Here is a 17172-nt window from a genome sequence, read left to right on the forward strand (position 1 = left end):
CCTCCCTACGCCCTCATCCCCGGCTGCGGCTGTGGCCCGGCCGCTGGGATCCGGGGGACCGCAAGGCGTGGCTCCGACCGGCCGCCCCGAGAGCCGCCCTTGGAGCCCCTCCTGCGACGATCCAAACCTCAGGGGAGAATTCCTGCGCCCCCGGAACACCGGGAGTTTTGTTTTATCTTAACGAACATTCACAAACTCTCGTTGAGAGATAATTGCTTCTTTCAGCGGCTCGGACAACAAAAGCATCAGCCGGCGCCCCAGGCCTGTCGGTGGCAGAGCAGCGGCGGGAGGGGGTGATGCGCGGGCTCCCTCCTTCGCCCTCGTCAGTCCGCGGGCGTCGCCTCCCGCCGGCAGCAGCACAGCCGCAGGGCTTCCAGGGACCGAGCCCCCGTCACCTCAAGGTTGCACAGCGGGTGGGAAGGCAGAGGAGGGAAAGCTGGGTCAATTGCAAGTCGCGCTCCTGTCCCTCCCAGTTTTCCCTTGCTTGGGGGCTACAAAGAGCACGTTAGCTTTGCTCTGGCTGTTGGCACCTGTTTCTCCAGGACAGGCGGTGGGGAGACGCGGAGCAGCGGGCAGGAAGATTTCTATGTATCGGCAGGAAAAGACCTTTGGAAACTAAGCAGGAATACCTTGTCTTTAGCGTACAACAAAGGCGAGAAAATCAGCTAAGGTCAGGGCCAGGGACAATGATCCTTCATCACTGAAAAAAAAAGATAAGCAGGCTTCCTCATTTGAGCTTTCCATTTCCCACGATGAAATACAGGCTCCACGGACAATTGCAAATGAGTTACTTTTGGGTGGCGTGGGGGGAAGGAGGGTAAATGGAGCAGATGGGAAGTGAGATGACTTCTGTAGGTGTGGCCAAATTTACCCCGCGGTGAGCTTTTTTTCCTAGTCTGGAAACATGGCACCAGCATGTATTTTCCGTTCATTCAGTAATATTGTTAAAAAATGATGAAAGAAGACAGTATAGGTGATACAAGCAAACTTTATTCAACACTTCATGAAGCCAGCAGTCTCTGGTCTCAAGGGCCCAGACACCTGCAAAACGGGGCAGAAGGCAGGATGCTTTTATAGGATAAAGAATAAGGAACGAAGAAGTATAGAGCCCAGATTGGCTGACTGGTTACACTGTTTCTGGTCAAACGGATCCTTTGCAAGGACACGAAAATTATCTAAATTTCTGTTTGTTGACCTAGCACCCTGGGCAGGATTGGCTCCATCTTGACCTGGGAGAACTGAGGAGCTGCGGGGGAAGGAAGATCAACCCCCTTTGCAGGCGATAAGGGTAGGGAGTTGATGGGAGTTAGAGCTTTCTCTCCCTGCGTTCTGACCTCTTTTTCTTGTTTAAATAGGTTGAAGCCAATTGTGGCATGGGATGAGTGATTTGCATATCTTATTTACTTATTTTTAGCAGTCTTGGGGTTTTTTTTCTCCCCAACTAGGACAGTAGATTTTATTCAGATTTTCCATACAGACGGACAAGTTGGCTTTAAAAATTGTCAAGTAAGGCATTCCTTTAGAAGGCTTTGCTCTCTCATACAAAGGCTTTGGGGAAGGTGTGCAGCTTTTTGCTAACTGATAAATGATGTGCTCTTGCATTCTGAGAGGGTTGGAATTAGGTGCTTAAAGGAAGATGGTGTCTGCTTTCCTAATAAGGTGGGTCATTTGCTGGTTCGCAGAGCATACAGGTAAAGGCATTTTGAACTATGCAGAATCAAGAGTCTTGGTACATAGGATTCTGGCCAGCAGACAAATTCTGTGCTCACTCACTTTGGTGGTTCTCTCTGGGGACTGGCACATTTGAGAAAGATCTTAGTCTCATGATATGTTCAATGTACTATATAACTAATTTTAAAAGGTAAGTGACAGTAGAGGTTAAAGTGTATGGGGGAGACCCTGTCCATACCAGAGTAGGATTAGGTCACAGTCAACTTCTCTGATGCTTTCTTTTTTTAGGGAAATAGAAAAATGGAACATATATACATTTGCACAAAATTAGGACTTTCATACTTCGAATGCCTGAGTCTTGAACCTCCTAGTCAACTCCCTCAGTGTACAGACACAGAAACTGAGGCCCAGAGAAGTGAAAAGACTTCCATGAGGTTGCACTTGGGATAGGACGTGTCGGATTTACAATCCTAGTCTCCTGATTGCAAATTCAGGGCTTTGGCTAATTTACCTGCCACTTCTTATTTCTCTGAATTTCATAATAGAGGCACCTCTGAAATCGTACTTTCTTTTGAAGAGATATTCAAAAGGAGCTGTGGATCTTTCAGGACAGGTGTGTTTAGTCTGAGCATCGTAGGCCAGTACATTTCACACTGTGATGTGCAAAAGATTTGTGAAAATGCAGATCCTGATGATCTGGGGAAGGGTGAGAGTGCATTGCAGCCCAGCTCTTGGAGGTACGGATGCAGCCACTCCCTAAGTGTTGAGCGGCAAAACTGTGGCCAGCATCTCTCCTCCTTGCCTTTCCTTTCTCACTGATAGAACAGCCCTGGGGATTTCAGGAGCCCTTGTTTTTCGTGTTACCAGGTCACTGTGCTCCCTCAGCTAATCTGGATGTCTTTCACTGCTTTGTCCTCACCCAGACCTGAGACTGTTAGAAACAGTCCCTAGAGACAGGCTTCTTGAGCTGGAGGGTGCGATCTTTTGTCTAGTGACTTAGCACCATTTAACTTGCTTCCAACAAAACCTTTCACACATAAGCAACTTGCTCAAATCTGATGGTTAAAAAAGTCTTTTTTTTTTCTCTCGCACAAGTGGCCTCCCAGCTGCAGCTCATTTCTCTCCTTCTGGGAGTGCAGCTGGCGTGCTGCATGCTCACCACCGTGGCCCTGCCCCTGGGGCTCAGCAGGTCTCTTTGTGCATTTCCCCACGGGTTGCTTCTGTCCTGCACTTCTTCTCCAGCTGCGTGTGATACCGGGATTCAGGTCTGAATGCCTCTGTGCACACTCTGAGTTGAGCAAACAGCTGAGCAACGACAGGGCAGGACCCTTCGAAGGCAGGCACGCTTCAGTGGCACCCCCTTCTCACTTCTCTGATGCTCGCCTGCCTCCGAGGTGCTCTGCCGTGGCTCTTTAAGTTGCTCTGTGAGCGCCTTTTCAATCTTTCTCACTATCAGCTTCAGCTGTTCTCAGGGGAGAAACAATTTAATCCAAAATATAACACACATTCACCAGACTTTTATTAAGGCCTTACTGTGTGAAACAGGGGTAGGGGGTCTGCAGAGTGGTAGAGAAGGTGAGCTCTGGGGTCTGACTGCCTAAATAATTAAATCATAGTTCTACACTTATTAAATATGGAACCTCCCCAAGTATTCGTTTTATCATCTGTAAAAATAATAATACCACTTATACATTAGAACAATCATAATACCTACCTCATGCGTTTGTTATGAGATTTTCCACGCAAAACATTTAGCTCAGTGCCTTAGCAAAGTGATCAATAAATGTTAGCCTCTAAAATTAGGGTCCTGAACCCAATTCCAACGTGGCGGGGTGGTGGGGAGGTGTCCCACACCAACAGCCATTCTCCAGACACCAGCTGGGTGTCCTACAATTCAACTCAATTCCACCACTATCTACCCAGAGATAGCAGACTCCACTAGCAAAGTGCTCGGTCTCGCAAGACACTCTCCTCTTCAGGCACCAGTCACAAGCCCCGGTTGTTCCCTGTGCTTCTAACTGATTGGCTACAAATTGGAGGTTCCAACAACCCCCTCCAATTCAGGATGCCAATTGCAAGTCCACGTTATTACCTGTACCTCTGACAGACTGGCTATAAATCAGAGGTTCCCATGACCCCCTCCTTGGATTTGATTAATTTGCTAGAGCGGCTCACAGGACTCAGGAAGCCCATTTACTCACTAGTTCACCGGTTTATTATAACAGGATATAACTCAAGAACAGCTAGATGGAAGAGATGCTTAGGGCAAGGTATGGGGAAAGGGCACGGAGCTTCCATGCTCTCTCTGAGCATGTCTTTCTCCCCAAATCTCCACATGTTCACCAACCTGGAAGCTCTCCAAACCCAGTGTTGGGTTTTGTATGGAGGCTTCATTACACAGGCATGATTGATGAAACCACTGGCCATTGGTTATTGATTCAACATCCAGCCCTTCTCTTCTCCCAGGAGGTCAGAGGTTGGGACTGAAAGTTCCAACACTCTAATCACATGGTTGGTTTTCCTGCCCAGTCACCTCATTAATATAACAAAAGACACCTTTATTGCTCTCATTACAGGAAATTCCAAGGGCTTTAGGGGCTCTGTGTCAAAAATAGGGATGAAGGTCAATATATTTTTTTATTATAAATCACAATATCACAGCCTCTATTAAGATGACAATATTCCTGTCCTCAGAGAGTTTACAGAGTAATGGAAAGTTTGAAGAATAAGTACATCAATTACTACAATGCAAAAATAGATGGATAGATCGATGATAGATAGATAGATAGATAGATAGATAGATATGCAGAGGGAAATGTTTGAGACAGACAGATGTTTGAGGAGGGCCAAATTGTAAGTGAAGTCACAGAACTCAGGGAGTGAAAAGCAGTTTTTAGTGAGCCGCCTGAGGAGTTTAACATAAAGGTAAACCCTGCCCCAGAAACTGGCAAAGTACACCTTCAGGCTAAGAATGGCTTTTACATTTTTTAATGGTTGACAGAAAATCAAGAGTAATGATATTTCTTGATCCCTTACAATTATGTAAAATTTAAATTTCACTGTCCATAAATAAAGTTTTATTGGAACACAGCCATGCTCATTCATTGAGGTAGCAGCTATAGCTTATTTCTGCCACAGTGACAGAGTTGAGTGCTTGTGACCGAAACCTTATGGCTCAGAAAGCCAAAAATATTTACTACCTGGCCGTCTGCAGAAAAAGTTTGCTGACCTCTGGACTGCCCATTTAGGAGGATGCAAGAAAACTCTCCAGCCAGCGAGGTAAAGATTGGTAAGAATTTGCTTACCTAGTCCAGAGTGATGAAGGGTGTGTGGGGTTTCAGCAGACACGCCAGAAGGAAAGATGTCTGTGGAGGGCCAAATTGTAAGTGAGGTCACGGACTTGTGGAGCAAGGAGTGTGCCCGTTGAGCAGCCTGTGGACCTACTTAGCTAAAGGCGCGGGCGTGCTCACGAGAGAAGCAGGAAGGGCAGACTGCGTCCATTCCATGACTTTCTCAAATGCCGAAGCAATGCTTATCTTCTTAGCTTGCTAAACAATTGGAATATTTAAAGATTTTTTGGGGGGGAGGGGGAGACCACATTATGATGAAACCATAACTCTATTTTAGCTTAGTCTCATACAATATGTAGCATAGAGTGGAAGACAGACCAATTAAGAGAGCTTCTATAGTGTTAGCTTTCAGTGTCTGCTTTAAACCTTAAAATAAGGGAATAATGTTCCAAGGTGGAATTTCAGACATTTGGTAAAAGGAGAATCTTTGTCTATGTCTTTCCTGTACACCCACTCCGCTACTGCCACCAGCTATGCCGTTATTACCTTGATTCTCCACAGTGATTTAAACCTTCTGTTGTGTGTTTCTGGGGTGCACAGCCAAGCTGATGTGCACCCACTTACTAGAGGCTGCAGAGGTACCAGGCAGGTACCAGGGTTTGACATGACTTTTGCTATGACTTCAGCTTTGGGAGAAACTAGGGGATTATTCTAACCTAGAGCCATCAAGTTGCCCCAACCAAAGGGGGAGATAGCTACTGAATAGCCCTGGGAATCTTTAATCCTCGTCTTGGGTCTAGTCCTAAGCTGACACAGGAGCATCATTGATTTACGATGAGTAAATCAGAATTGTGGGAAGAGTGGTGGCATCATCCTACCTTCCTGGAACTGTGGAGTTCAGGACAGGGCTTCCCCATGTTACTGCACGTCTGCAAAACTCCCCGTTTTTTGGAGTTTCACAGTGCTGGGCACGAACTTGGTGTTCTGTGTGGCTCTTTGGGTCATATCAGAGGGTTATGGCACATCTCATAGTTGTCTCTGCATCAAGAAGAAAGGAAAGGAATTTTCATTGACTTTAAGATCTCAGAATCAGACTTAATACCTCCTTAATTTTACCCAATTACCCAGCCTAATTGTTCTGGCTCAAAGATCAGGTTATCATAAATCCTTGGAAGGTAAGTTCATCTGGATTAATCCAGAAGTTGGAGAATTTGCTTACCTACTTTCAAAAACAGATAAGAGGGAATTTTCTCTCTTTGATGGCTTCAAAGGGTGCAGTGTTTTCCCCCTGCAGAACCACGAAGCTGGTTCTTTGTGCCACGATGAACACCGTCACTAAACTCCTGCAAGGAGCTGTGTGGCATAAATAGTATGATATTTTTTGAGAATATAGTCAGAGCAACAAGTATGACGTCCATGGAATAGTTCTAGATAGATTTCCCAATATGTCTCAGTACAATTGTGAGTCAAGTAACAGGGATACTTGGTTTAAGAAAAAGGCAATGTTTAATTCAGTAACTCTGGCTGGATTTAAATCCTCAGCCTCGAGAATAAATGTTTACCACCTGCTCAGCCCCTTCCCTCTGATAAGCATAAGGGTGACTCCAGTTTATTCATCCGCTTTTCTCATTTAATTAAATAGTCGTGATTCCTGACCTGAGGCCCTCCCCTCACACTTCCCCCCAGTATTGCTTTCTCTGCTCTCTTATATTTTCTTGGTCTTGCTTTCAGAATTAATAGCAAACCTGGTCTCTAGCCTGTTCTCAACATCTCAAGTGTGAATCTTCCCTGTCAAAATCTTCACAAGGAAAATGAGTCACAGCATCGCCTGGGTGATGAGGTCATGATACCACAGTCCCTGCTTTGAAAATGTATTTGTACTTTTCTACTGTAAAGAGATTTTGACAGGGGAAGATGAAATTGGGGTGACAGCTCTGAAGCCTGTTCTTTTAGACACTGGTAACTAGCTCAGCCTTGGCAGGCACTGGCAGTGACAAAGTCATGCTCTGGATTCTCCCAGCCTGCACTCCACTTTTCACCCTGCCTGGGAGCCTGGAGAAAATGCCTGCAGAGAGTAGACCAGACCTGTCTTCCTAGGGTCATCTTACCTCACGTGCAACCTGAGTTCAAATCCTACCTCTGCTACTTACTAGCTGTGTGATTTAGTTATTTAATGTCCCTGTGCCTAAGCCCCTTCACCTGTAAAATAATAGTACCTATTGCATAGCCTCGTTAGAATTAAATTTAATAAATCTATTTGTGTGTGTATATATATAAAGTATATAATAAAGTGCTTAGAAGAGTAGTTGGCACATAGTACTATATAATTTTTCAATTTATTATTAGAATTATTTTCTGCAAGGATCTGAGGGTACTTTATAGTACCTTTAAAGAGGTTTTTTTTTAGGAGAGCATTTATTATTTTTATGAAATATGCATAGTCCTGAAAAATTCCTCCATAAGCTATCAGAGATAGAAAACCATAAAATATTTATCAAATAATGCACCCAATCCCTAGTCTCCAGAAAGCAGCAATTTTCACTTCACTTGTATTGTCTTCTTCTAGGCAATTATTTGTTGAGTTCTTAAATACCAGGCATTTTACAAATACTATTTTCTTTCATCCTCAAGAAATTCTGCACAGTAAGTATTAGTATCCCCGTACGAGGGATGAAGGAGCCGAATTCTAAAGAAATTAAGTAATTTATTCCAGGTCATACATTTGAGCCATGGCTGAACCAGAATTTGAACTCAAATTGTTTGAGCCAAAAGTTACGCCAAACCATGTAATCAATGAATGTCAGTGCCTGATGACTTAGAGAGAATTTGATGCTAAAAACAAAGGGAGAGGCAAGAAAAGAAGAATGACAAGAATAACAACATTAGCAAATTTAGACTCAGGTATGATTTACAGATTTTTCTAGGGTTTTGTGTATTTGGCCTTCAACTATCCAACAGCTTGGGGATCGAAATCCAGTTAAAATGGAAATAAGTCTGTTTGTCTTGAAACTGTATGCCATTTACCTGACATCCTCACCTCTTCCCACCAAAAACATTCAATTGTTTTTTCCACACATGGAAGAATAAAACAACATATCTTCTAGAATCAGAAAGAAAACATACCTGCTCTTTTTTTTTCTTTAGATTTCTCGGGTACTGTGAAATCTAAATGTGCAATCACTTACCTGGTGATTGATACAGACCATTAAGGCCTCTGCAAATTATTGTTGACAGATAGCAATGTCTCTGCAAAATCATCCCACCAGCCACCTCATAGATATAAGCATATTGTACAAAGAAATATGCTTGCTGTGCCAGTGCAATTTCAAGAAAAATCACCTAGTTCCCCCTTTCAAACATGTTCCTGCCCCTAATTCTTCCTATATAGAGATTCTGGAGCCACCTCTGTTATAAGATCAGAAATATAGACCAATTCTGTTCATTAAAAAGTACTTCAACTAGTCTCAGTACTGATATTAGGATCGCTACTTATTCGGTGACTCTTTTTCTTTTTCTTTTTTCTTTTTCTGAGTGTTTAGTGTTGAATTCTTAGACTGAATTCTCTGTTAGGTTCCTTAAAATGTAGGGAGATTGGAAGCCTAGGTTTAAGACCTGTTCTAGCATTTATGGGGCTTTCCATCAATTCGTGATTTGGTTTCTTCATTTTACAAAGGGGATAGCACACTTGCTCAGCCTACTTCATTGTAATTCCTCGAGGAACAATTTTATGAGGTGGAAAGTACTTCATAACCTGGAATATAAAAATTCAAGTTACTGTCATTTTTTTTTAAAGCAAATGGCGTCTCGAGTTCTCCATCTCCCATTAACTAGGCTTCATGATGATGTGCACTCTGATGACACGTTATGTACCCCCTTGCATATTACATACACTGACACTCGGAGGGGCTTCACTAACTATCCAATGGGGGTACACGGGGTAGAGCTGGAAATCCCAAATCTTGATGTCCTTCTTTCCTCAGGGCCACATGCTCCTAAGCTAATTCCCCACAAAGTGTCTGGCATCTGCATCCACAACTTTTACCAATGATGAGTAAATAGAGGAGCTCTCAGAACCTGCAGGGCAGTTGTTTCCTTGAATGTGGAAGGGATATACCCAGATGGTGAGATAGAAATATGAAATAGTAGCTATATGAGATTTTTTTGTGTGGGATGAGGGGTGTCAGGTAAAAGGTATATATTTTGAGAATGAACAGACTTCTAGTCTAAGTGAATTTCCATCACCAAGTTGCTGGACCATGTAGAGGTTTAGACATGGATAAGATTAGAGCGGATTGGTGTGTGTTAGGTGGTAGAAGAGTGGGATTTACCCTTGACAATGTAAACAGATCTGCCCCCTTCCCAAGGATAGGAAAGAACTTGATTGAATATGTGGCATACTTTAGATGGTTTTTGCTTATGTCTCTGAGGATAGATAGTACTGTAGAGTTAAGGAACTGGACTCTCCCCTCCCTGGACTCCTCTCCAGCAGTCATGGAGATGAAGAAGGTCTTGTGGACTCAGTCTAATGGTAACGTAGAAATTACTCTGAGATGAGAGTGATGATGACAATGATTATGATGAGAAAATTAGCTGTCCCTTTTTAAGCACGTAAAATACGTCAGGGACTGTGCTAAGTACTTTATATACATTAACTCATATAATCCTCGCAACAACCCAGTGAGATAGCCCTGTTATTCCCCCATCTTACAGATAAGGAAACTGAAGTTAACTTGCCCAAGGTCAAGAGCTGGTAATTAAGTGGCAGAGCTGTGATTTGAACCTATACATATCTAACTCTACAGCCCATGTTCTTACCCACCTGGGAATATTGGCTTCCTACAATCTATTTTAAAAAGCACTAAACAAGGAGTGGGCTTGAGGGCAGGCCTGGTCTTTAGAAGCTGGATCATACTGAGCCCCTTTCTGTTTCCTAATTCACCTTGATTATAAAACAGGCACAGTGATGTGTTCCTCACATGGTTATGATGAGAACTGAACTGAAATATTAACTTATATGTGGTATACTCATTATAAAAGGAAGAGGAGAGAGGGATATGGCTGCTGGAGAACAGTTTGACGAAGGCCCAGAGCATTAGTTTCCCAGAGAGAAGCACTGATACCCAGCCAGTTGGCTGTGTACTGCCCATTTACATGCTCTCCGATCACTAACATAGCATGGCACATGGTTATTTAACAACAACTACAAATAAATATTTTTGGAGCATCAACCATGTGCCAGCACTGTTTTAGCCACCAAGGCTTTGAGGATTGCACAAAACTGACAAGGCCTGCTTCCAGAGAGTTTATAGTCCAGGGGAAGAGTCAGTTAAAAATGAAATACATTCCTACCAACAATTTTTGGGGGGTCTTTTTCAATTTTGCAATTCTTGTTTATATATAGGGGTATATTATTGTTTTAATCTGCAGTTCCTCACTAAATAACAGAATTGAATAATACTTTTAAATAAATTCATTGAACAATTGGATATCCTCTTTTGTGAAAAATCTGTTTATGTCTTTTGCTCAATTTTCTTAAAAAGTTACCTTTTTCTTACTGATTTATAGAAGTTTTAAAAATATATTTTGGATGAAAGTCCATTGTTGGACATAAATGTATTGCAAATGTCTTCTTCCAGTGAGTAGGTTAATTTACAATTTTTAATGGTGCCTTTTAATAAAGAGAAGTTTTAAGTCTTAATAAAAAAAAAATGAAATACAAATATATGTCAGGAGAATATGAGCACAAAGAAGGAAAAACAAGATAAACAGACCAACAGTGACAATATTTGGAGAAGGGCATATAGTAGAGTGGATGAGGAATGTCTCTCTCACTCACTTGTTCACTGAACAAAATTTATCAGGTACTGCTGACTTAGAATGTAATAAATTACATTTCATAATGAAAAAGGTTTAAATAAGAAAAACTAAATCAATAATCACTATTCAGTATAGCAGGAAGAAATAGCAATTTAATTAAATATTTATCTCATCATGTTTTATATTCCTGAACATCCAACCAGAGACATTTTGTGGCGTCATACCTGAAAGCAAGGCAGTTTTTGGCAGAGTCAGCTGGGCCTTCTCTTCCTGCTGGTTGGCTCTGAGCACCTTCTCCAGCAGCTTGGGCTGTGGTTTGCTCTCAGTCAACTGGGTGGAATTCACCTGTGATGGTGGCACAGTGGGCTGTCTGCTGGTTAGGCGGCTTTTCTGTCTTTTCCCAGATGTGCTGGCTGCCTGCTACTCTCTGTCTTTCCCCAGTTGTTAGCAAAAGCCTCACAGTCCCTCTCATAGTCTGGTGTGTGAGTCCAGCCTCTTCAGCAGCCTGATAGGGAGTCCCTCTATCTTGTTCCCAGCTCAGTGGCCACTGTAGGCACCGAGACCTCTCCCAGAGCAAGGTTTAGTATCCCCTCACCTTGTCCACCTCTCCCTCCTTCCAGTGTGCCACTTAAGAGGTAGTGAACGACTTGTTGAGGTAGTGAACACTAGTAACCGTAGTGAACACTAGTAACCGTAGTGAACACTAGTAACCGTAGTGAACACCAGCAGAGGTAGTGAACTACAATCAGCAACTCTCATCAGGGGGTCTGCTTTTTTTTTTTTTAACATCTTTATTGGAGTATAATTGCTTTACAATGGTGTGTTAGTTTCTGCTGTATAACAAAGTGAATCAGTTATACATATACATATATCCCCATATCTCTTCCCTCTTGCGTCTCCCTCCCTCCCTCCCTCCCTGTCCCACCCCTCTAGGTGGTCACAAAGCACGGAGCTGATCTCCCTGTGCTATGCGGCTGCTTCCCACTAGCTATCTGTTTTACGTTTGGTAGTGTATATATGTCCATGCCACTCTCGCACTTTGTCTGCTTTTGCTGCTCAACGGTCGAGTCCCTTCCTTTCAGAGTTGACTCTCAGCAGGTATTTGCTTGGGCATCACTGACTTTGACACTTTGTTCAGTTAGGTGACATATCTCTGTTTGCCATACCTAAAGCTTTTCTGAAAGAGTTCAGTCAAATTATTCTGTCTAGCATGAGTCCTGAGAGATAGACCAGCATAAGTATGTGCCTCATCTCATAAGTATGTGCATCTTCCCAGCCCCCATCTGAGGAAGGGGGGCTTCCTTCCTTGAATATCTAAGGGACTAGTCATCTCCAGCCTACAACCTTAGGATATGGGGCTCATTATACAGATCAACTCTAAACAGAGGGAAGGAGAGAGTCTCCAACCATCCTCTATGAATATTTTCACCTCTTTAACTTATGAAGAAGCAGAGATATATATTTGAAAAATAATTTGATTGCTATGATTCCAGACAACCCATGGAGAAAATGAATATGTCAGTTGTTATATCTTAGATTTATTTCCAAGTGCTTTTTAAATTATTATTATCAATGTCATTTTGTGCCTTCTCTCCTTGTCTGACTCCTGCACCTTTATTTCCATAATTGGCTTCTTTGTTCAGCCTCACTGCATGAAGTCAGTTACTCAGTTAGGTGTTGGGGAAACATATACCTGTCTTAGACAGATGCTCTTGAAGTCCATCACTGGGAAATGAAGGGTATTAAAAGTTGACAAAATGGAATCCCATATTAATTTGCCTATCATCATCTTTCTGAAATGGCACTAATTGAGAGGCTCAAATTTTGGATTCATTCAACAAATATTAATTGAGCATCTGCTATATGCCAGACACCATTCTAGAAACTGGAGATTCAGCTGTGAATGAAATAGACAAAGTGTTTCATTTGCTGACTTTTGTCTGTTAGAAGGTGCCAATGATAATATGCTCTTTGCCTCATCTCCATCTTTGTGGGACAGCTAGAGTTCTACATATACAAAATAAAATAAAAGATAAGTCTTTTGAATGGAAACTGAGTTCTCCACCAGTAGTACTTTATACTGGGTTGAATATGCCACTTTGTATTCTTTAGGAAGTAGCTGGGCTGTACATGTTAAATAAATAATATATGAAAGTGAGCTGAAGACCCATATCTTGATCACCAGCTATTTTCTGAAAAGTTCACATTACTATTCCAGTTTCCAATGTGGGATATTTGGTTTTCTATATAGTCAGCCAATCAATGAGCATTTCTTGCCCACTTATTATGACTCTGGAGCTGCAACGTTATGCTGCACACTTCATCTGAAGGGGAAAAGAGAATCCCCTCACTACCACTGTGCCAGGATTTGCAAAGTCACTCTTGATGTCTCACGTTCCCCTGGAGAATTGCTCAGTTGTCATATGTCAGTGCTCCCACCTGCCCAGGAACTAAAAGAAGACTGCTCACTGGACTGAAAATCAGAGTTAAAAAAAAATGGTGGCCATTGTTGGCAAATGCACAACAGTTTCATTATACCTACTTGCATCCTGCTCCCCATCCTCTCACACTCTTAGTTGGATTTTCAAACCATATTGAGTGTTAAGGGACCCCTGTATCCCAGCTGTGCCTATTCATCTTTTAAATGACACCTTCTTCCCTAGAACTGCCCAGAAACCTGAAGACACTTCCTCTACAGAACTGGAGAAGGTTTGCCCATCCTCCTTTGGCTCCTCCATAAGAGGCAGTTCTCTGGATTTCTGATCTTTGACTAGATTCAAAGCAGGTACAGAAGCTCCACTGGGAGCTTCTTTAATACTTGGACATTTCTCCTAAAGTATATGCTATCAACTGTGCTCAAAGCCAACTAAGCTGAAAAATAGAGTGAAATTTTCTTACGTGAATTTCACCTCACTAAATTATTAATAAAAAATAGAGTGAGCCATAAGTAGATATTTGTTAGATTCATACATATCCATCCACACTTTATTCTGGTTCTGATATCTCTGGCCTTTCAATTTTGCTTCTCGGAAATATCTTTTGCTCAATCAAATTGAAAATATTTTAGTTTACTAAAGATGTTCTTAGAAAGAAGAACTGGTGCCCACCAATGATTTTTAAAAGCATTTAAAATTCAACCCTGTTTCAGAGAAAATTTGAAGTATTATCATCGTAGTGTTTAGAGCTAGCAGAAGTAGATACAGGGCCACATTTTTCTGTGCTTGGAAGGTTGAAGTATTCCTATGATAATTAGAAATAGTTAAATGAATTGAAGTGTCCCAGATGAATGGATGACGTTATTTTAAGTCCTGAAAGTTAGGCATTTATAGATTTTTTTTGCCTAAAGCTCTTTTGGAACATAATAAATGCAAATTTGGGACATCTTAGACTGAATCCTAATTTGTTTACTCTCTCCTCCTCCAAGAGGAAAAGGAAACTATTAACCAGAGCAACAATGTTGGGTATGAAATAGTACTTCTTATATTTGGTTTTCTTATCTGTGATTCTTAAATGTTGATGAAAAGTATTGCCCTTTCACCTAATGGACTTTAAAATTTGACCAGATCCCCGCAACTTAGTTGAATGGTACCCTTCATCTTCTTCAAACCAATATTCATCCGAGGTTTTAGCCTTGGTTGAACAGTTAACATTTCCCATACTTGGTTTCCTTTAAGACTTCATAAATTACAGAGTTCCTGAACAAATTGATCAGTAAAAATTCTAAACTATAGCAATGAAGATTCCTGACAAAAAAGTATGGCAACTCATAATGATCCTCTTCCTACACGTAAGGAACTGCATTGGCATGTCCACATTAGTTAATTCATGGATAGCAACAATTCCATGTAAAAATGAAAGAATTTTATCAGAGCTCAGCACAAAGCTTATTTGTGGCAACGCTGAGTTTAAAAAATAAATCAATTTTTATGAGACTATGAACTAACTCTTTTTAGCCATTAAGTAGCAGGATCCCCTTTTTTCTGGACTTCCTCCATCTCTAACTGACATATTTAGACTATTGGCCTTGCTTTATAGACAGGTGTAATGTCAGGTGTCTCCTTGAATTCCTGGGAAATTATTGATTGCTAAATACTATGAGCTTATTTTTCTAACGTGTATTTAAAAAAGAGTCCTGTGTGGATAGATACAGTCTCTGTCTACTCACTAGTGTGTCTGTGGCACCAGCATAGGCACTCAGTATTGCTAAATGAATAGATGAATCAGGATGTTGACATGATGCTTTATGCACAATCGGCTACAAGAAAGACTAAGTTGTTCCAGGTCACGGATGCAATAAAATTGGACTTGGGGTTGGGTGGGAGGGGAGAAGACCTGAGTTCAAATACAAACGGGGCCACCGACTGATTCACTCATGCTATCAAGTGACAACTTTTCAGGGCACAGTTTTTCCCCTTTGAGAAGCTGAAAGGGTGGTGCTGAATGAATCTCCAGTTTCTCTGGGCTCACATGCTCTTTGTTTTAGGCAAGCTCTTCTATTTCCAGTTGGGAAAAGGTCCATGTAGCCTGACATCTTGGGGTCCCCCCACAGCTAGTCGTGGGAAATGTTCTCTTTATTATTGTCTCCTCTCTCAGCAAAATACACTCCCAATGCAATTACCTCTAGTACTGTGAAAGGAATTTTACCAGAAAATAACTTGTAGTTTAAGCCATATTTATGTAATTAATTACAGGTACAAAAGAAAGACACACACACACACATCCAGAATTGTCGGACCTAAGACCCAGTTTTAACTTAAAACATTCTTATTTCTGGATGCCTCTGTTCAATCACCTCATCTTAGGCTGGTTTCCTCCCTCTCTTCCCTTCCTTCCTTCCCACTCCCCTTCTCCCCTTCCTTCCCCTCTCTTCCCTTCTCTTCCTCTTCCCTCTTTGTCTCTGTCTCTTTCCCTCTGACTATCTGTACAATTTGTATTAGTTGTCTATTTCCAACCAATTTCTAAAATCCCAGTTCCCCTAAATCTCCAATAATATTAAGTGGCTCAGCAATTCCTCCTGGAGAAGCTGCATGCCTGTGGGGTACTTTGACCACCTACTTGGGTATCCAGCTCTTGCAGGATTGTCTCACTTCTCTCCTAACTATGGTTTTTCACATTCTCTCCCTTCCTGCCCACACCTTTCTGTCTTGTGTCCCTTATACTCTTGGATTGTTCAGGTGAGCCTGATCCCACAATCTTGGCACGCAAGTCTAGTCTGAGCCTCTCTAAATAGTCATTTCAACATAGAGGCTGTGCACAGAAGCTTAAGTCCTGATCATGTGGAAAGTTACAGTGGCAGATGATCTGAGAAACTGAGAGAGAGCGAGAGAGAGAGAGATTGGAGATGGAGGTGTAAAGAACTTAGAGGGCCTCTTCGTTTATCCTTGTAAAGTATCTTCTTTATGTCATTCAGACTCTTGGCTTCCTTCTTTTTATGTTTTCTAGCGTTTTAAGTTTCATCTCCTTTCCTCTGTGTTCTTAAAGAGAAAAGGGTGATGTAGTTTTCTTGAGTCACCAGACGGTTTTTTCTGTCCACTTGCCTACTCTGAAAGAATTGGTTTGTTTACCTTCACAAGGAGCAGTATTTGTATTAAAGAACCACTGCGCATCAAGGCCCAAGTGCAGATGTCCTATCATATAAGATGGTGCCTCATTCAGAAGATGCAAGATAGAGTAAAATAAATTAACAACACCTTGGCTGCATGCTCCATTCACAACTGTTAATTTAACAGGGTTATGCTTCCACCTCTGAGCAGAGAGCTCCTGGCAGGCACAGCTGCTCCCATGCCCCAGGTCGTGTTGTGTGCGTCCCAGTAGGAGTCATCAAGAGCAGCAGGAGAGCGGGAAGGTGGCAGTGCCTCAGAGCGCTGAGCAGTGTGGCAACCTGGCACTGGGAAGAGGAAGCAGAATGGGCCCTTCCAAAGTGCTTTCATGCACTCCTTCATTTTTTGTATGGATACATGCACCGTTAACTGAGGAAGAAGAGAAACTTGCCTTGAGCTTTACTGGAAATTTATTAATCCTGCTTTTACTCTCACATGCAACTTATTTTCAAAAATACCTTTGTATACTCACTAGCATGTTGATGGACCTACGCAATATAGGCCCATATGCTTGTCCAAAGAATGTCAGACAGGTCTACATCATGATGAACAGGATCTGGGTCCCTCGGGCAGAGCTTGTATGACAGGTGGAAAGCATGCCTTGTGTTGGCCTGCTGTGATTTGCATCCTAAACTGGAGCAAAAGCCAAGGTCAGGCCAAGGTTGAGACTGGGGCCAAGCAGAGGACTTGGTACATGATAAGCATTCTTTAATTATTGGTCTTTTGCTGCATTATTCACTGCTGTATTTCCCCATTGCTAAGACAGTATTCACAGAAGTTAACCAGACTTATTG

General features: G+C 42.1%; 1 protein-coding gene across 1 annotated transcript in view; it reads left to right on the plus strand.

Moving 5' to 3' along the window:
* Nucleotides 1–296: 296 nt before the first annotated feature.
* GAP43 (growth associated protein 43) overlaps nucleotides 297–17172 on the plus strand; it is a 60353-nt gene continuing 43477 nt past the window's right edge. The window contains exons 1-2 of the mRNA XM_061192731.1: nucleotides 297–504; nucleotides 6929–7035. Coding sequence (XP_061048714.1) covers nucleotides 297–504; nucleotides 6929–7035 — 315 coding nt within the window. The remainder of the gene's footprint in view (nucleotides 505–6928; nucleotides 7036–17172) is intronic.

This window comes from Eubalaena glacialis, chromosome 6 (genome assembly GCF_028564815.1).
Source record: "Eubalaena glacialis isolate mEubGla1 chromosome 6, mEubGla1.1.hap2.+ XY, whole genome shotgun sequence".
Lineage (NCBI taxonomy): Eukaryota > Metazoa > Chordata > Mammalia > Artiodactyla > Balaenidae > Eubalaena > Eubalaena glacialis.